Raw genomic sequence first — 20898 nt, 5'->3', positions numbered from 1 at the left:
TCTCCAGGTCCATCCATGTTGTCACAAAGGGTAAAATTACTCATCTGTGGAATTTTTATGGCCAAGCAGTATCTCATTGTGTAAATATCCCATGTTGTTTTATCCACTCATCTACTGATGGACACTTGGGCTGAGTTCATATCTTGGAGATTGTAAATAATGCTGCAATGAACTACTTATGTTCTTTTGAGTTAGTGTTTCAAGTTTCTTTGGATAAATTCCCAGAAGTGGGATTGCAGGGTCATAAGGCAGTTCCATTTTTAATTTTTTGAGGTATCTCCATACCACTTTCCACAGTGGCCGCCCACTCTGCATTCCCACCAACTGTGCAAAAAGGGTTCCCCTTTCTCCACATCCTCACCAGCACTTGTTACTTGTTGATTTATTGATGATAGCCAGTGTGAGGTGCAAGGCTGGTGGGCCCCACCCTGCTCCCTCCAGGGGAGGGGAGGGCGCCTAGGGCCTCCCACTTTTTTTTTTTTAATTTTTATCGTTATTCAAGTACAGTTGTATGCCTTTTCTCCCCATCCCTCCACCCCACCCCAACTGAACCCACCTCCCTCCCCCACCTCCACCCTCCACCTTGGTTTTGTCCATGTGTCCTCCATAGTAGTTCCTGTAATCCCCTCTTCCCACTGTTCCTCCCCCCCCCACCGGCTATTGTAAGCCAGGCGAGGGACAAATACCATATGATCTCACCTTTAACTGGAACATAATCAATAGAAGAAAAAAGCAAACAAAATATAACCAGAGACATTGAAGTTGAGAAGAATCTAACAAGGGCCTCCCACTTTCTACACCTCTCAAGTATCTTCACCGTGCCAGACTAAAGTCAAGCTCAACATGGTCTTCTTTCCCTGCTGATCCATCAAACCCGTCCTTGTCTGTGGTTTTGCTGGATAGCGGCAGTGGGAATCTCGTTCATCCATTCCTGCACATCACTAATTAGATGACGAGGCATTTGCCTGCCTTAAGAGAGTCACAGTTACTCCTGCCATTTACCGCTGCTTCATAGAATTTCTTCACTTCGACATTCAGAGCACTGGGCAGAAGTCATATCACCTCAACACCCGCTGCAGGCCTTCGCGAAGCTCTTCTCCCTTCTCCTCTCCCCCTTTTATTTTAGCCTTCCTTTTTTCTGTTTCTTCAATTAATTCTCCCTTTTTATTTCTTTTCCTTCCCTAATGCCATCAGTGGTGTTTTCACCTTTTCATTTTTTGTCTGTCTTCTTTCCCCCTTTGGCCCTCCTTTCCTTCCCTCCTCATTATTTTCATTTCTCTCTCTCTATTTGTCACTTTATGGCTTTTTTAATGAAATGGAAGTTTATATGATTAAAGTTAATGTGGCCTTTGTTGCACTGTTATATTGTCTGCATGATGGGTGCTTTGTAGACTCTCGCCTCATCTGTTCACATAGGTCTGAGTCCCAGATAGACGGCCCCTCAGATGTTTCTGAAAGTTCCACAAAGTGCCTCACATGGTTTCACGAGCAAGTCCATTCTGCCGAGGACTGCTCTCCTCCGTGCACCGTTGCAGGGCACCATCATTAAGACCTGAGGTGTCCAGAGCTATAGATGTGCCCGGAGACCAGGGCAGAATGCCTTCCTTTAACTTGGCGGTTACATTGTTGTAGTGGTTGCCAAGAGCACGGCATATGTCCCATCCTTTTGTAGAGATCTCAGTAAAGCAGCTCCTTTGAATTGCAACTTCCTTTCTTCACAGAACCCGAACACGAGCTTATGAATCTGGCTCTAGAACATATCCCAGAGTGACAGGCCCCGTGTTACCCCACTCTCAATTGTGCACTAACAACCAAGCCCAGCTACTGGCTCAGCTCTTTAAGTCTGATCCTTCTTGCTTTAGAATGAATTGTCTCTATCTCAGGAGGTTCCTCAGTCATTAAACAGACTTCTTTTTAGCCTTCCCTATCAGTGGTAGGATATCAGACATATCTCAAGTCCAACTAGACACTTGACCTCAACCCAGGAGTCTACTATGTAAGTTTGTAAAGCACATGAGTTGAAATTTGTATTTCTAACTTAAAACAAATACAAAACTCAAATTGTTTTTGTATTTTATATCATCTAATAAAATATAACCATAATTAATTCATATGGTTTTCAACCTATATTATTTCATTTAATGTAAAGCATAATTTAATTTTTTGAGAGTTATTGGGTGAAAATTTGTGCTAATTCTAGAAAATATATTAAGAATAATATTTGTCAATAATGGATAGGCTATTTTTAAATGTATATGGGAATGAAGATGGCTAAGCATAAATATAGTGCGAAAAGAACAAACTGGAGTAATTATACTTCCAAATGTCTAGAGCTACTAAAAACCTGTACTCACAATGACAGTTCAAGTGTTGGTACAAGGACAGAAGAATAGACCAATCAAACAGGAGAGCCCAGAAACAGACTCAGACGTTCGCAGTCAGTTGAAAGCGACACTGCATTGAAGAAGGACTGTGTACTTATCGAAAGGTGCTGGGTTAATGGGGTAACTCTTTTTGATGAAAATGATATGTATCTTCACTCCTTGCCCCACATCACACACAAAAATTAACTCCAGAAATCTTGTATATCTAAATGGGAAAGGTAAAACAAAGCTTAAAAAAAAAAACAACAACTAGATACCAAAAAAAGGCTAACCATTAAGGGAAAAACGATAAATTCTGTTATATTAAAATTAAGAACTTCTGTTCATAAAAAGACATAAATAAAAGAGTGAAAAAGCAATCCATGGAACAGAATATTTACAGTACATATTTTGCACAAGGATTTGTGTCCTTACTATATAAACCCCCACATGGCAATTAGAAAAAGGCAGACGACCAATAAGAAAAATAGACAAATGACTTGGGAAGAGGATTCACATACAAGGATTTAAATGATAACAAACATTATCTAGCAATATATCTGTTATACCAGCACAAAAAGTTTATTTAAAAAAATGAAAATCATTGCACACAATAAGCTAGAAATATTTGCATAAAAATTACAAGATTTAACTGAGATATTTGTGAGTAACATTGTTTATTTTACTGTTTTTACAAAAAGAAATTGCACACACACACAAAATGGAAGTAGAACTTTAAACAAATACATCAAACTGATGAGTGATAAGAGTACTGGCAAACTTAAAATGTAGCATTTTTAATTATACTTAATAGTTTTGTTCAGGAAGGACACAACCGAGTAGTTTAAAAGGTAACTTTACATTTAATTTAAAAAATGTGTAGTTATTTCCAAATGTATATGATTTGATATTTTTACTTATTGAAATTCATATACAACACTGGAATCTTATATAGGTTAAAACAACACAAGGCAGTTTTAATTTCAAGTAAATTTTCATTGGTAATACAGGATTAAAATATGCTTATTATTCAAAAAACATATAGAAGAGACAGTATTCCTAGAGTGTATTTGGGAAACTAGCCAAATAGAGTGGTCTTATATAGTCACAAATGGAACCAGGATTTCACAAAATTCTAGCCTTATTATAAAGTGTAACTTTCCTTCAACTAATAAAAAACTAATCAGTGCAAATTTCCTCTACTGAACAGAGGTATTCATCCATTTTCTGCAAGACTACTACACTTACTCTTTAGCAATGTGATTTGTTGCCAGTATAAGCAGGTATCACTATGAAAATGAGACAATCTTATAACCCTGGTTATACTGTACCCAACACAGGGATCAATTAAAGACAGAATAACCCATGAGAAGAAAGAATATTATAACATCACAGTCCATTACAACTCATTCAAATTCCAACAGGCAAAATGAGGGGGTGGCGATAATGATTCTTTTAGTTACCAATTTCATATTATCACTGATGATATTCCTTCAGAATTAGACATCGTGTTTCTCATTGTATTCAATTAGAAACATAGATAAGACATGCTGCCTTAGCGTAGCTGAACACATTTGGGAATTTCACAAATTGTGCCAAAGGTGTAATATAATTATCTCAACCATGCAAGACATCATCTTAGTTGGGGACCTAATCGTTTATTTTTCTCTAGAAATAAAGCACAATTTCATTCACTCAAGTGTGAAACATGTGGGAATAGTCCACAGGGCCACAGCCTCTATATTATATAGAGTACCTACAACATTGTTGATGGTCAGAAAAGATTAAGTAAAACTAAAAAATTTAAACATTTTCTGGCTTAAAATATAGATTTTTAAAAACCTATATGTTTTCAATGTGTATATTCCAAGCCTTTTTTTTTGGTCACTATTCTGTTGTTGTAGAATGTTTTATCTTTAAAAAACTCATCTTAAACATATATTTATATCCAGGTTGAAAACTTTTTAGATTTTTTTTGAAAGATGGTCAGAATTTAGTTAAATATCATTTACTTTACATACTGCTAAATTTTAGAGAAAAACATAAGCTTGTTTTACTCACCATAGTCTTATAAACATATCAAAATTGGTTTTTGTTCAAAATAACACAATTTTTGTGTTAGATTTTAAATAGGCCGTACCACTATGTATTCTACCTAATGATTATTTCTATAAACTAAGTTAAAACTGCATTTTAAGCTAGAGATAGTCTTTCTTATATTTTTATTTGATCTTAATTGTGATCCATGGTTATCATATCAAAAAATGAGTTTATAAACCAAAATATTATTGCTTCATCTCTCTGAATCAATGTTTTTAACATATATCAGTCTAGTTCTGTAGTTTAGAATTGAACCATCTACTTGATTCTGAATTTTTGTTAAGTATATGGTCAATATAACATTCATTATTAAGTACTAACCAAATTTGCATTTAAAAAACATTTTTGATGTATTGACCAAAAATGATTTTTGAAGGCTTTTATTGATAAATGCATTAACAATTATATTTCAGCATTTACCTAGTATGCCCTTACACTGTGATCGGCGTGGCCCATGGGTATCCAGGCCAGTCAGAAATAGATCTTTTTTATGATAATCATTCATGACTCAACTGGCCACAGAGGCTGTGGGGCCACACTTACCCCGACTGAGCAGGGGCACCCCACGCCCACGAGAAGGTTGCTGGCAAATGTTGTGGAGGTGGAGCAGCCTAGCACAAACAGGTCCTGGCTAGACCGCCAGGAAAATCCTCACCATTTGCACAGTTTAGAGGTAAGCTATTTATTTTATAAATAAAGCCTAGAAACAATCTTAAGTGCCTCTCTTTTAATGGCTAAGAGGTTAAAAAACCAGTGCTTTTAAAATTCTAACAGAAAAAGAATGAGTGTTTCAAGTCCAGAGAAACAGTCAATGCAGAAAATGCTTGCATAGAATTCCATTGCTGGTTGAATCTGGCCGTCCGGTAGTCCATGCTCACAGCGACCTCCTGAGCCCACTTTCAGGTAGCAAGTCTACGCATAGCCTGTGGAAACAGAGGGGAAACAAAATGAATCCTCAAGTCTTTTTACACATATGTTTTGATAATGTTGATTCCTTACATTGACTCATCTCAGGTGTATATCCTCATAATTTATTATGATGGGTAAAATTTTTGTAACTCATCATACTTTATTGTTTTAAGTATATTTTATTGAATATGCTATTATAGTTGTCCCATTTTTTTCTTGGCCTTACCCCCCTTGGCTGTGCACCCCACCCTCACCATCATTCCCTCCATTGTTCATGTCCATGGGTCATAGATAAGTTCTTTGGCTTCTCCATTTCCCATACTATTCTTAACATTCCCCTATTTTGTACCTATCATTTATGCTTCTTATTCCCTGTACCTTTTCCCTTATTGTCCCCTCACCGCCCCCCACCCTCTGCTGATAATCCTCCATGTGATCTGCATTTCTGTGATTCTGTTCCTGTTCTAGTTGTTTGCTTAGTTTGTTTTTGTTTCTGTTTGTATCAGTTGTTGATAGTTGTGAGTTTGTTGTCATTTTACTGTTCATACTTTTTATCTTCTTTTTCTCAGAAAGGACCCTTTAACATTTGATATAATAAGGGCTTGGTGATGAACTCCTTTAACTTGACCTTGTCTGGGAATGGGAAGCACTTTTTTCTGCCCTTCCATCTAAATGATAGCTTTGCTGGATAGAGTAATCTGGGATGTAGGTCCTTGCCTTTCATGACTTGGAATTCTTTTTTCTAGCCCCTTGTTGCCTGTAAGGTCTCTTTTGAGAAATCAGCTGACAGTCTTATGGGAAGTCCTTTGTAGGTAATTGTATCCTTTTCTCTTGCTGCTTCTAAGATTCTCTCCTTATTTTTAGTCTTGGCTAATGTAATTATGATGTGCCTTGGTGTGTTCCTCCTTGGGTCCAGCTACTTTGGGACTCTCTGAGCTTCCTGGACTTCTTGGAAGTCTATTTCCTTTGCCAGATTGGGGGAGTTCTCCTTCATTATTTGTCCAAATAAGTTTCCAATTTCTTGCTCTTCCTCATCTCCTTCTGGCATCCCTATGATTCAGATGATGGAACGTTTCAAGATGTCCCGGAGGTTCCTAAGCCTCTCCTCATTTTTTTGAATTCTTGTTTCTTCATTCTGTTCCAGTTGAATGTTTATTTCTTCTTTTGTTCCAAATCATTGATTTGAGTCCCAGTTTCCTTCTTGTCACTGTTGGTTCCCTGTATGTTTTGCTTTGTTTCACTTTTCATAGCCTTTACTTCTTCTTCCTTCATGCAACGAGATTCACCTATTTCTGTGAGCATCCTGTTTACCAGTGTTTTGAACTCTGCATCTGATAGGTTGTCTGTCTCCTCATTTTAGTTCTATTTTTGGAGCTCTGATCTGTTCTTTCATTTGGGCCATTTTTTTTTTTCTCAGCACACCTGTTATGTAGTAAGGGGCAGAACCTTAGGTATTTGCCAGGGTGGGGCAACCCACTTTGCTGCTTGTGCAGCTGTATGTGGAGGAGGGGTCTGAGAGGGAACAATGCCACTTGCTTGGCTCTTCGGCTGGCTTTCAGTCACTTCCTTCACTACCCACAAGCAAATTGGGCCCTTCTGGTACTGATTCCTGGGTGGGTGGATCTGTGTACATTCTAGGACCCTGTGGACCTCTCCAACAAACTCTTCTGTGAGACTGGGCATTTCTCCTGCTGCCGAACCCCCACAGGTTTTTACAACCAGAGGTTTTGAGGCTTTAATTTCCCACACTGGAACCCTCAGTTGTGTTGTCTGTCTCGTTCCCCAGTTATTCCTCTCAGCTTATCTGCACACAAATGTGAAACTGCCCGGTCTGTCGCCTTGCTGCAAGTCCTTTCCATCTCGGGTGCCTGTCTCCGCCCCTCCTACTGGTATGGATGAATGTTTCTTCTTTATCTCCTTGGTTTTCAGACTTCCATACAGTTCAATTTTCTGGCAGTTTTGGTTGTGTTTTGTTTTTAAATTTGTTGTTGTTCTTTTGGTTTTGCAAGGAAGCAATGTGTATCTATCTGCGCCTCCTACTTGGCCGGAAGTTCACTGTAACTCATCATACTTTAATTTGATTTACTTAAAAACGGTTATTACTACTTATTGAGTACTTACTATGCATCCTTTAATTTTCACAACTCTTTGAAGTATTATTGTATCTATTTTACATGAAGACAGGATATATAATTTGCCCTGGGCTACACAGCCATTAAGTAGCAGGATCACGGTTTACACTCAAATCCATCCAGTTCTAAAGTCCATGCCCTTAAAATCATACTGCTGTACTGCCTCATTATCTACAGGAATCGTACCTGAATAATCTTTTTATGTGGCAATCAAAATACTTCAATATAATGGCAGTTCCTTAGGTCCCAATTTTGATGTATGAGTTTGTACTCAGATGAGTTGGCCTGATATCCATAGTCATAAAGTACTACACAGCTCAGTGATGATGTTCCTGGGCTCACCAAGCTGATGGGCTAAGATGCAGAACCTCAGATTTCATCCTAGCAGTGTATTTCCCCCACAAAAGTTTTCTCTCCTGTCATCCTCACTATCTGATTTTACTACAGGGCTTTGAATATATGCTTTTCCACATTTTTATCAGGACCTGGAGTAAGGCAGAGAAGGCATGCTTATCAGATTTGCATATGATACCAGTGGGGGTGCATAATTTTATGCTGGATGATAGATTCAGAATTCAAGAGGATGTCAATCGATGTGAACAAACAAGATGCAATCTATCAGAAATGTGTGGTCCTGCACTAGAGGTCAAAAATGAATTCATAGATATAAATGGAGAACCCAGCTGGATGACAATTTGTGTAAAAATGCCCAAGTCCTTTAGTTGACCCGTATAATAGAAGTGTAGATTTTGATGTAGCTACTATAAACACATTTTTAAGTCATAGTAATAGAAACATCTTGATGAGATCAAGGTAGGTCACAGTTGTGTGACCTTCCTGCTGACCTGACCGTGTCTAAGGCTTTGCGTCCCCGTCTTTGGCAGAGGAGCATTGACAAATTTTGTGTCTGCAAGGAATGATAAAGGGAGGAGTCCCACCGGGAGTACAGTTTGGTGGAGACCTGAGAGATACTCCTAAATAATTAAGGGCTATTCAGTGGGAGGGCTTGTATTGCTAGAAAAGAGAGAGCTCAGTCACCAGGTATTAGAGAAAGGCCGAATCTAATTTTGTAAGCACAGGTAACACTTGGACACTTTCAAGCATGCAACAAGCCCCTAGTTGCCAATGTCTGGAAACATTCACACAAAACCTGAGTGAACATCCTTAGACATGGTGTAGGAGGGATTTCTGCATGGGCTCAGGTGTGGGACTCCTTGATCTCTCAGACATCTTTCAACTTTAAAATTCTGTGATCTTCTTTTGTTAGTCTAATTTTACTCTGTGGTGGAGCCACAAAGTTTATCCAGATTACTACAAGTTTCAGTCAGGTTTTCTAAGAATTGACTCATGCCCCCAAGAGCATCAGAAATACATAAAATCAGTCTTTTCTAAGCCATTGTCAGGCAGATGAAGAAAGTCATGAGGTTCCTGTTCCACACAGACTATTCCTGAAGCTTATGAAACTTCTGGGTTAGAAATTTCCTCTAATCACCTTTCCTCTGTTCCTTAGGTCTCTGGAAGAAAAAGTACACCGAGGGTTAGACAAAAAACCAGGACCAGAGTGTTGGCTGCTTCCGGTTGCGGATCATCCTGTAAGCCTGGGCCATAAGGTCCCCAAGTTCTTAATGTCTTCAAGGGGGAATTCTTGTTTTCCATTTTCCTCATTCTATTACACCATCCTTTGGGTATCTTTTAAAATTATTTTTTCTGAATAGTTTGTATCAGACATAGTTACAACACGTATTATTCTATTTACTCAAGATTTACTCTAAATTATTTTCTTTGAAAGAAAATAATGCTCATACCTCATCCTCGACATTAAGTTCTTCTTCAATCAGCTCTGCTTCCATTAATTCAAGAGGATCTTTATGGTCTTGGATGAGGGAGATCTTGACAAAGAGAACACAGAGAATATTTGCTGAAAACATAATAGCATCAGCCCACCTGACACACCACTGAAAATTACTCGAAGCCCCACTGGTGCTTCTCATATAATAACCTACACACTTCAGAGTCTCTTCCAGCTTTCTTGTCCTTTTGTATTTCTCACTTAGAATTTTCCCTGTACCACTTTTCTCACATTCAAGTGTGAACTGCCAGTTTTCCATTGTTAACCTCCTTTTCAACTCTCTTTCCCAGCTTCTGAAGGGCACGCCTCTTAAGCAATCACCCTGTCTGCCTGAATGATGCAGTAGTCAAAGTGTCTTTATTTCAAAGGCTAAACTAAGAGCACTTAGTGCGGCATTAAGCATGTGCTGAATGGGCTCGTGACAAATGACGATAACCAGTCACAAGTTAAACTGGATGGATATTAATTTTGTTGGAGATGGAAATCAACATCTATGCACCAAGATGGTTTTTCAGGAAAGTCCTGCTTTTTAGCAGTAAATCAATAACAGAGGAAACCAGTAACAGTTTGGGCTTTATCTGATGCATAGAGAAGGATATTCCCAAAGCAACTCCAAATGTATATCAAGATAAGAGTGACATTTCAAAGAGCTTTTCAGCTATTTTTCATCTCACAAATAAATAATCCGATTCTCTTTGCTAGCATGGAAATGAATTAGAGACAGTCCCTGTGCAGATGGTCAAATATAATGAGAGAAGGAGGATAGGTGTAACTATGAATCGGGAGTCCTTGTGATGGCCACGTCACTGCATCCCAACATCCGTAACATGCGTTACCCTTCCTGAAGAAAAGGAAAGTGCCACAGGCAAGATTTATCCTCATTTACTACACACCCACCGTATGCAGGGCTTTGTGCTAGATGCTGAGGGGACTCAGAAGCATAGGGCTACTGATCTGAGAGGTCACCCCTAGTGCTCACCCCACTATGCAGTGAACCAGTAAGCATATAATACAAGCACTCAGTTATACTCAGTCTGACATCTGTTCAGGGTGAAAACATCCATCCCACCACTACGATGCCTCCCTGATTACAAACAATGTTGAGTCTAACGCTGGTAGGGGCACCGTCATCAGTGGGTTTTGTGACATTTGTGGAATCTGAGGTCTTGGATCAGAACAAGGTATAAACAAACAAAATAACTCTTTTCACGTTGAGAAAGAAGTTGACACTTTGGTTCTATTTTACTTTGAATGAGGCCTTTTTAAGATACTTTATAAGATCCTGTTTTGTTGTTACCTATAAGATAATTTTAAGTTAGATAGAAAAAGGTCTATGAGTTTTCAAAGATGAGCATTTTGCTTGCATGTAGCTTTTTTTTTCCTGTAAATTTGTGGTTTTACTACTTTCCTTTCTTTCTTTTTTTCCTTTTTTGTATTTCAGATTCAGATCTTGGTATTTAGAACCACTGTTTCTCCCACCGCATTAAGCTGAGCAATCTCTCCACTAACAATAGCTTAAAAGAATAATGTGCTATTGTTTTCTAAATTAGTTGTACTTCAGACATTAACTTCCAGTTCACAATAAGAATCTATCCTAATTTAGGGGGTGGGGAGGAGGAAGCAATTTAAAATATAGTAATTGGGTCACTGGAATAATTATTATTGTTATCTTTTATAGGTATTATTTTAGTTTCCCAAATTCTCTGTGGCAGAGTCCATGAGAGAAGAGATTCTTATATCAGGCCCACCGGTAGGCCCAGGCCCAAACCCAGACTGGAAAGCTCAGCTCTCCCAGGCATCTGACCAGGGAACTAACAAAATAAGGAGTCCCATCGGAAATCAGGCTCTATTCTGTTTTGTGGGGGATAACTAAGTCCTGGCTAATTCATGGCTTTTAATTTTTTTCTTTTTCGAAGATCACTTATGACCTTTGACATTTACAATAAAGAGTTTGTAGATCGCTGAGAATTTAAACTGCATTTGTAGATACAAATCCCAGAAGACCTGAGATTCAGTGCCTATAGTCTAAAAAGGCAGGATAGCTAAAGCCTACTTTTATTAGTAAACCTACATGTGATAGAACTATTATGTGTTGAATACTAGGTAGTCCCAGGAGCTTTCCTATAAACTATCATATTTAGTCTTCAGATCTACCCAGCAAAGTAAATGTTTTCACTTCCATTTTACTGATGAGAAAACTCAGGCTCTGAGAAGTTAACCACTGGCTTGACATCCCACTAGAATGGAATTTAAACCTAAATTCGTGAAACTGCTGCCATTTACAGAAATAATGATAGTTCAGGAAAGACACATAGGTAACAAGGTTAAATGTTTACCGTTTCTAAAATGGAATCTTGAAGTTCTCGGGATTTAACCTGGTGCTGTACATGGAGGACAGCATCGTGGACAGTCAGAAAAAATATGTCCTTTCTGTTATCATTAAAGAAACCACATTTCTCCAGCTTTTCTATTACATGATCTTCAAAAGAAAGAAATAGTGTTTAGTTAGTTTCTAAGAAAAGATAATTTTGTAACATCAACCAATACTAAGGTTTGGTAGCTCCTCCTTTTAATTCTTTTCTCATTTCTAAAATGTGACCCTGCTGTACACTGAGTTCCATTTCCAGTAGCACACGTCATAGTTATACCGTAACTGGTTGGAGTAAATGGCCTTGGTTCCTGACCAGGTCCCTTTTGCTAGAGTCCCCATCCTCCAGCTGCTAATGTGAGTCTGGCTGCTAATGGTTCCAGCTACGGCCTTCTCTGGAGAACATTTCCAGGCCAACAGACACTGTGTCACCTGAAAAGGCCTGGGAGATTGACACCCCACCCTTGGGTGGCCTGCAGCACTAACAGACTGATATGGGGGTAAAAAGGCCTGCTCCGCTGCCTCCAGGAGGAATGACCCTCTGGTGCTTTTCCTGTTGTGTGCTCCCTGTGAAATTAGGCTAAGGTAGACTTGTGCAACCATGTCTTTGTCCCGCTTCTTCCCAGCCCTATCCTGCTCCCCTCACTCCTTCATGAAATTTTCTGAGAGCAAGTTTTTTTTCAGATCTCAATAAATCACTTGTACAAGAGTCCTTAACTCCGCCTCTAGTTCCAGAGAACTCGGCCTAAGCATTAGTATTTTCCCACATGCATACACTTGCACATAGACACAGAATCACACCCTGGAGGATCCTCTAGTTTTAAGGGATCTAAGTCATCTCCAGCTCTGCTCTCCCTAGGACAATTCTCTCACAGTGATCTGGCACTGCTGGCAGGACCGGCTGCCATGCGTTACCAGCCCTCTGGCACAACTGGAAGTGATATCTCCCTAGGTACAAAAATGCCCTCAGTGGGATTGCTTAATGGATAGAGTTCTGTTTGTGGTGATGAAAATTTTTGGCAAGAGATAGTTGTGGTGGTTGCACAACATTGTAAATATATTTAATTCTACTGAATCAAATTCCACTTGACTGTGACTCAAATAACAAGTATTATTATGCACTTTATCACAATAAAAAAATGATTGGTCATGATGTATCCATATTCCCAGATATGAGAAAGGGCTTAGGGGAAAGTCTTACAGATAGATATGTACAGACATGCATTTACCTTGAAGCGATGCAAAGTACACATTTACATCAATTCTTTGGAATTCTTTGACAATCTAAAAATTTAAAGAGGAGAATTTGAGTAACTTGACCTGCCCATAATTTAGTAGCAATGAGTTACTTGCTCAGGAGACACTTCAGTATTTTCATAGTTAAATGGGACTTTAAGGAAAGTTCATTATTGGAAAACAACAGAGGTTTCAACCTGAAGCGATGATATGACTAGAGATGAAAAGACCGTATCTCAAGAGGTGGCAATATCCAGTGCTCGATGACACGGCGCTTGATGGCACAAAGGTGCCTAATAAATACTTGTGGAAGAAAGAAAAGAAAGGAGCATAGGAGGCTTCCTGATACAGCCCCTGCAGATCAGAGACAACACTGAGTTTATATCTTTGAACAGAAAATATATGGCTGTAGACATGCGGCCAGCAGATCCTGAGTGTAAAAACTGACCTCAAAACAAAGGGCTCTGTATTTTGGCTATATCGATCTTAGTATCCTGATTGTGATTTTGGATGTTACTTTTGCAAGATGTTAGCATTGGGAGAAACTGGGTAAGGGGCACAGAGGACCTCTCTATATTTCTTAAAACTTCATGGGAATCTACAGTTATCTCAAAATGAAAAATTTAATTTAAAAAATCAAGATGCAAGACCTACGGGCAATAATAAAACATAACTTGAAATTTCTGGGGAGAAGATCACGACCTCTATGCAAGTATAAAGGTTGAATTGTTCACAGTTGTCATTATAGCATTTTAAAGCAATTATTTGTTAAGTGTGAAAAATATTCTGTCATGAAATATATCAAGACTCTTCCCAAAAGTAATTCATTAAACCTTTGGCCAGCACAATCTACAATGCATCTGAGCCAATGTCCAGAGTGAATGCACAATGAAAAATGAGAGTATGCTCTCAAATGAGCTAATGACCAGGTCTCCTAAGAGAACTGGAAGAGAACCTGTCACCATTGTCTCATTTTCTTTTGTCAAGTATGATCACTTTCTATTGTTCTGCCTAGTGCCTACATTCTGGAATGATTTCCTACCCTTGCAAAGCAGCCAAGAAGCCCCAGCTAAGCTAAACCTCAGTTGAGGGTCAGTTCCATATTATTATATCTGATTGTTAGTGTCTTTAACCTGCTTACTTTTTTGCCTAACTTGCTTGATACCTACTGGAAGCTTCACTTAAAGTTAACACTCCTGATCAAGTTGAGACCCCAGTTTGTCTGCTTTGGAGCACTTAGTACAGTTGTTATTTAAAAGATTACTTCATGTCCAGCCAGGTCAAAGGCCTAGGTAGATACACTGCCTACTCATACAACCAAAAGAAGGACAACAAATATAAAACAAAAAGTAACCAGAACTACCAGAAAATCAAACTGTATGGAAGTCTGACAACCAAGGAGTTGAAGAAGAAACATTCATTCAGGCTGCTAGGAGGGGCAGAGATGGGTAGCCAGGCAGGAGAGGACATGTGGCAAGGTGGCAGCTGGCAGTCCCACATTTGTGTACAGATAAACTGGGAGGAACAACTGGGGATCAAGACAGACTGCACAACCCCGGGTTCCAGTGTGGGGAAATAAAGCCTCAAAACCTCTGAGTGTAAAAACCTGTGGGGGTTGAAGTGGCAGGAGAAACTCCCAACCTCATAGGACAGTTCATTGGAGAGACCCACAGGGTCCTAGAATGTACACAAACCCACCCACCCGGGAATCAGCACCAGAAGGGCCCAATTTGCTTGTGGGTAGTGATGGAAGTGACTGAGAGACTATGACTACTTCATCATTTGTCTCTTGTGCCTGGCTGAGTGCTTGGCACATATTAAGCACTTCGCCTCTATTATTGAAAGACTGAACTCAACCTTACATAACTGGTGTCTGATATCATGAATGTTCCTGTCCTACATGCTCCTCAATCCTTCGACTTCCTAGATGCCTGACATGCTACCTGCTCCAACCTCTTAACAATGCCTGGCTTTTTCAGTCCTACCATGTATTCGGTATTCCTCATTCTGCTGCTGTTTACATCACAAATAAAAGCATAATACTTAGCATAAACTTCCTCCTTTTCATATTCAATTTCCTATATGTTCTCAGAAAAATAAAACATGATAAATGTTAATATTTGCTGAAGGGTGACTGTGTGCCAGATACTGTTCTAAACCATAACCATGTATGTGCTGATTTAATCCTCATGAAAACCATATTAAACAGGTACTGTTATTATCCTCATATTAGAGTAAAGAAATTGAGGTACAGACCTATTAAGCAACTTGCCTATAGTCACACTACAGCAAATAGTAGAGCCAAGATTCAACCCCATGTAGTCTGGCTCCATAAGCTCTGCTTCAAAATATTAAACTCTATTGCAAAAGCACTCCCCTAGAAAAAGTGCAGAGCCTATGCAATCAATCACCCTTTTGCCAGACTGGGCAACCCATGTGGTTTTGTTATTGCCAAAGTTCCTAATCTGCTGTTCAAAAACACTAAGAACCTTACCACTCGCAACGATCTCACTCCAACAACATCCAAGAAAGACACAGCTGCGCAATCAAGCACAAGGCTATGGATGGGCACTTTCGGAACATTCACTTTCACCGGAATCTCAGAATTCCAATCCACTTGAATCTCTATTTCTTTCGTCGGGATATCAAGTTCTTCTGGATCTTCAATATCTTCATCAGGTTCGAAAGCATTATTTGATGAACCAGCATCACTTATAATGCCATTCTAAACAAAGAAAATACTGCCAACTTAATTGCCAATGATTTGGGATGTTTTTTTTAACAATTTATTTCAAATTATTTAAAAGTCCTACACACTTGATAAGCAAAACATTGAGGGGATGAATGCTTAATGAATGTGGTTTATCTCATTCCAAACTTTCATGTTCTCTAGGAAGAAAAATGGAAGGGCAGAGGAACCAGGAAACACTTGATTTCTGGAAGGTTATGGAATTGGCCAAGAGACACATTGGCAGGACAATAAAAGTAATAGCTGTAAACGTTTATGAACTCACCCCCTGTGTTTTTTCTGCTGATTTCACTTTATTTTCTCCCATCCCCTTTTGGCTATAAGAACAACTCAGCTGTTCTCTGACAAGTGTATGTCATCTGCTGGTACACATCTGGGTACCAAAGGGGGTGGATTTAATCTTAGACTAATTGCTTTCATTTTCATCTAAGAAAGGAGGAAATTTAAGATGGGAAAAACAGATGTTGCCTCACCTTTCTTGCTCTTAAATGCCCTTTTTTGATGAGTTTCTGTATTTTCCTCAGTGCTTTCAGCCTCTTGTTATATACTCTAATGGCATCAAATCCAACCTTTGGAAAGAAATGTCCAGTTACTTAAAACATCTGGTTCCTAATGCTCATTAATGGCAATTGTTATCTGGAAAGGTAATTTCTTGAGTAGTATTATTCCTTGAGACATTCTGCCAAATAAGAAGTTCTTGTGTCCTTTATAGTAGCTCCTATAGACCCCTCTCCCTGCTATCCCCTCCCCACTCCCCTGTGGCTATTGTTACAATGTTCTTAATTTCAATGTCTCTGGTTATATTTTGTTTGCTTTTTTCTTTTGTTGATTATGTTCCAGTTAAAGGTGAGATCATATGGTATTTGTCCCTCACCACCTGGCTAATCAAGGGGGAGGGTAGAGGTGGGGAGGGAGGTGGGGCTGGCTGGGGTGGGGTGGAGGCAAGGGGAGAAAATGCAGACAATTGTAACTGAATAAAAATAATTAATTAATTAAAAAATAAAAAAAGAAAAAAGAAATTCTTGAGGTCTCCACTACTGGCTCATCTACCCCACCCACCCAGAGATGCAGGGAAGACAGGAGCATATTGAAGACTCCAAGACAGTAGAAAACAAAATAGCAAAAAATAACTTCATTAGTTTTAAATTAGTGTTTTCCAAATTTCTTTGACATTACAGAACTCTTTTGTTATTGCAAAATCTATGATTGTCCCTCTAGGGTGAACCAGCAATTTACCCTAGAATTCACATAATAAAACATTGATCTAGAAACAAAACCCAACTTTGAAGCACAGCATGGAATTCAAGACCAGAATTTCCTGCTTTCATATTCTACATACACTGTTTAACCCCTTACCCCAGTTGGGCAACCTCTCCCCAATACATGTTCCCACCTTTTCCTCTCAGTTCTCATAGTTCCCAATAATAATACTCTCTTTCCTTCTGCTCACTGCCACACTGCCTGATGAGTTCCAACTAACAGAGACCACTCCCTGCTATGAACTCTTAGCACATACTGTCTATACCATTCATTTGGAACTTACTCAAATTCTGCCTGGAGACAACTCTAGTGTTTTTGTCCAGCAGCACAGGTATTGCTACCTGGATTTTAACATCTGTTATTGGGTTTTTTTTTTTCCTATCCACAAAAGAGCATAAGTTATTCGAGGGCAAAGATGTGATGTTATAATTCTTAATGCTCTATACAAAGGGCGTAGTATATAGGGCCTTATGTCCACTTTGAGCCCAATAAGTACCTGTAGAATGAATGAAGTCTCAAAGGAGGTTAGCAAACAAATTTTTAGGGATAAAATACTTACTGTAGACTTGATACATTTTTTTAAAACATCAACGTTGCCATAAAAAATTGGACTTGAAAACCTAAGAATCTTCATTCCTTCAGGTTCTTCAATCTAGCATTAAAAAGAAATTGAGGTTAAATAATTTCAGACCTCAAATACTCAATTAAATTTCTGGCTGTTCAGGTAGAAGTTGAGTTACAATTGCTCAGAGGAGCTGGGTAGCAGCACTCAACTCCCTTATTAGGGCCTCATCCCAGTTGGGAGGCAATAGGTTCCCCATACTCCTGAACCTCCATAGTCCTGGAGAAGCTGATGATAGAAAGGGCCTTAAAAAGCAATTATTCAACCCTCTGATTTCTGGATGAAGAAAGCTCAGAACAATGACATGAGTTGCCTCAGGTTCATACCACTGACCCTCTTTCCCCCCAAAGAATTTTATCCCCCCCAAATTCTTTTAAAATAGAAAAAAAGTTGCAAATTCAAGGGGATCTGCTGGAGCTGAGGCCTATGATGTCATTCGCTTGTTCTTACACTGAAACAGTCGCCAGACCCAAAGTAAAACCAGAATCACAGGCTTGTCTGGTGTTTAGGAACCATAACAATTTTAGTCCAGCTGATCAGAGAAGAAAATGGAGGCCCTGCAAGCCTGGATGACTTGGGCAGGGTCTCTACAAGCCAAAGCTCAGAATTCAGAACTCAGAACCCAAAGCCAAGAGATTTCCTAGAATCATTTTTAGCTCTTGATGGCACTTGGCTCAACATAACTGGGGACAGCTGTGGAAATAAATTAAGTGGCAGCTACTACAATTCCAGATTCAGTGTCTAACATTTTTTTTAATGTTAAGGTAAAATTAGACTACAACTTCCTAGGGTTCACATTTTAAAAATTTTTTAAAGTTTTTAAACTTTTTTTTTGCTAAATTAGTGTTTTCTTCATTTTCTTTTTCTGCTTTTTCATCTTTGTTTGCCTTGCTGGTCACTAAGCAATCTTATCTGCAGGGATTACAAGCCCATCAGTAAGATGTTTATTTTCTTTGTTTTTTTTAAATTTTCTTTGTTTTATTTCCTGTATTTTATATTATTTCTTCCAATTCCAAGCATAGACCACAATGTCAACTAAGCTTCTTGGTGACAGAGAACATGAAAGTCTCTTATTAAAAATGAGTGAAAAAATCTTCCATGGATTTTAGACAATTTCATAGATGATGAGGATTATATAGCAAAGAAATAGTATTTTTTCTTCCTCTTGCTGCTGTAGAATTTTTTTGATGACCTGGCTTTCAGCAGTGTTACCATAATGTGTCTAGGTGTAGACCTTCGTGTGTGCAGTAATTGGGGCCAATGGGCCTTCTGGATTTGTATGTGATGTTTTTCATCAATTTTGGAGAAATTTTGATATTTAAATATTGTGTCTGTCTTTACCTTTCTTCCTCTTTTGGGACTCTCATTATGCATATGTCAATATGTTTTACTTTGTTCTAGAGGTCTCTGAGGTTCTGTCCATATTTTTTATTGAGGTATAATTAACATATAACATTTTATTAGTTTTAGGTGTATACCATAATTTGATACTTGTATATATTGCTAATGGTCATCACAGTAAGTTTAGTTAACATCTGTCATCATACATAATTAAAATTTTTTCCTTGTGATGAGAATTTTTAAGACTCAGTCCCTCAGCAACCTTCAAATATGTAATGCAGTGTTATTAACTACAGTCACCATACTTATATCACATCCCCAGGACTTATTTCATAACTAGAAATTTGTACCTTTAACCCCCTTTATCAAAAGAACTAGAATTTGATTCAACTTCTCGAAATAACTTAATTGCCTATATTTAAAAATTCTTTTTACAGTGGCTTGACATTAAAATGACATTCAACTAGCATGGACAAAATTCATGTAAACCATGGATATCAGAAGGCACATTGAGTAAAAACACCCCAAAAGTGGACTTTTGGAATTCCTGACAGAAGCCCCCCACCTGTGCCTACTTTGTCCCTCATATACTAGAAGAGAAATAATGGGATTCAGGCCAGCAAACCCAAGTCCAGCAAGTATCTCACAAAGGCACTCACGTTTTTGTAGTTCTTGGTACTTTTGTAGATGTCTGTGCTAGGGATGCTTCCAAGACCATTCCAGGAGGGACTAAAACAAAGTTACAGTCAGCATTTTTGGGGACAAGCATGTCTTGGAATAAAAAGAAGAAATAACAGATACTAAAGAGCTCATCATTCTGATGTTTTTGGACACTGCCTCTACTGCGGATGACATGTTCCTATAGCTAACTCTGAAGTGAACAGCTGGTGTTTGTGTGCAGTTGGAGGAGATAGGGGAAGTGTCACTCTTCTCCAATGACTGAGAGAAATAATGAGCATCAGACTTTCATGTGTGTAGGACTTTATAGGATAAGCAAAGATCTTTCACACCTGTTAAATCTTATTTAAGCCCTGCCATAACCCTGAAAGGTCAGCAGTATTATCCTCATTTTTATTGGAATGTACACTGAGAATCAGAAGTTTAAAAAGACCCCCAAGGTCAGGAGCAGCCTGGCTCTATCTTTAGCCGATTGGTCTTCAGTGCCTGACATAGTGCCAGTGCCTGGAAATTCCTTGTGAGTTAGCGCAACTTTCTGATGAATTATGAAGAGTCTGCAGTGATCAAATTAGTCTCATTTTATAGAAATAGGAGCCTGGGAGAGCCAGAAATAAACACTTCCTATTTCCTGTTCCTGTTGCAATCAAATAAATTTTGTCATTCTTCAAGCATGACTAGGAACAAATGCTAAATACTATTCCTGAAGAAAGAGTATCTGTTTGGGGTGCTCTCAGCAATGTGCTCTCTGGATCAGCCTTATAATTACTGGAAATTAAACACTGTGGAGGATACTGCTTTCTGTTGGCTAAAAGCCCAGTTAAACCAACGCAGCAGCTAAAATGTGCCACCAATTTCTCATCCGCTTACTGTGCTGTGCTAACTTTTAACTTAAAGCTCATAAATTACATAGTATCTCTCCACAAAACCCTCTCTTCAAAGCACACCCACACAAGGAAAAGTGAAGGCTGAAGCAAACAGAGCAGGAGAGGCAGCCTTTTTTAAGCACAGCTCTTGAGTTGTTACATGGAAGCAAACTGGACACTTTGGGAGCTTGTGAACTCTTTTGGGCCCTTGGGCACCATTTAAGGGTACCAAGGCAGTGTACAGCAGCCTTTTGTGGGCTCCAGCATGCCAGGGGAGAAAGGAAGGGAGAGAAGAACTGGCTGGTGGAACACGAAAGGTGGGCTTATGCTGAATTGAAGAAATCTATGCTGATAGTTTCCAGGGTTTTATTCCTTCACTGTCCAAATACAGAGAAGGGCCAGAAGTCCAGAAAGGCAACAAGTTTTGA

At 38.9% G+C, this 20898-nt stretch overlaps 1 protein-coding gene across 7 annotated transcripts in view; it reads right to left on the bottom strand.

Annotated features, from left to right (window-relative positions):
• Positions 1 to 2931: 2931 nt before the first annotated feature.
• The window catches only part of SLC26A4 (solute carrier family 26 member 4), a 50858-nt gene continuing 32891 nt past the window's right edge, over positions 2932 to 20898 (bottom strand). For all 7 annotated transcript variants that reach the window (XM_045193532.2, XM_045193533.2, XM_024557318.3 and 4 more), the window contains 8 exons: positions 19589 to 19658; positions 17526 to 17618; positions 16180 to 16275; positions 15452 to 15682; positions 12951 to 13005; positions 11690 to 11832; positions 9310 to 9393; positions 2932 to 5386 (listed from right to left, as the gene is read on the bottom strand). In XM_045193532.2, coding sequence (XP_045049467.2) covers positions 5363 to 5386; positions 9310 to 9393; positions 11690 to 11832; positions 12951 to 13005; positions 15452 to 15682; positions 16180 to 16275; positions 17526 to 17618; positions 19589 to 19658 — 796 coding nt within the window. In that variant the 3' untranslated portion in view covers positions 2932 to 5362. The remainder of the gene's footprint in view (positions 5387 to 9309; positions 9394 to 11689; positions 11833 to 12950; positions 13006 to 15451; positions 15683 to 16179; positions 16276 to 17525; positions 17619 to 19588; positions 19659 to 20898) is intronic.

This window comes from Desmodus rotundus, chromosome 6 (assembly GCF_022682495.2).
Source record: "Desmodus rotundus isolate HL8 chromosome 6, HLdesRot8A.1, whole genome shotgun sequence".
Taxonomy (NCBI): domain Eukaryota; kingdom Metazoa; phylum Chordata; class Mammalia; order Chiroptera; family Phyllostomidae; genus Desmodus; species Desmodus rotundus.
Note: the sequence above shows the minus strand (reverse complement) of the source record. Positions and strands in the feature narration are given on the sequence as shown.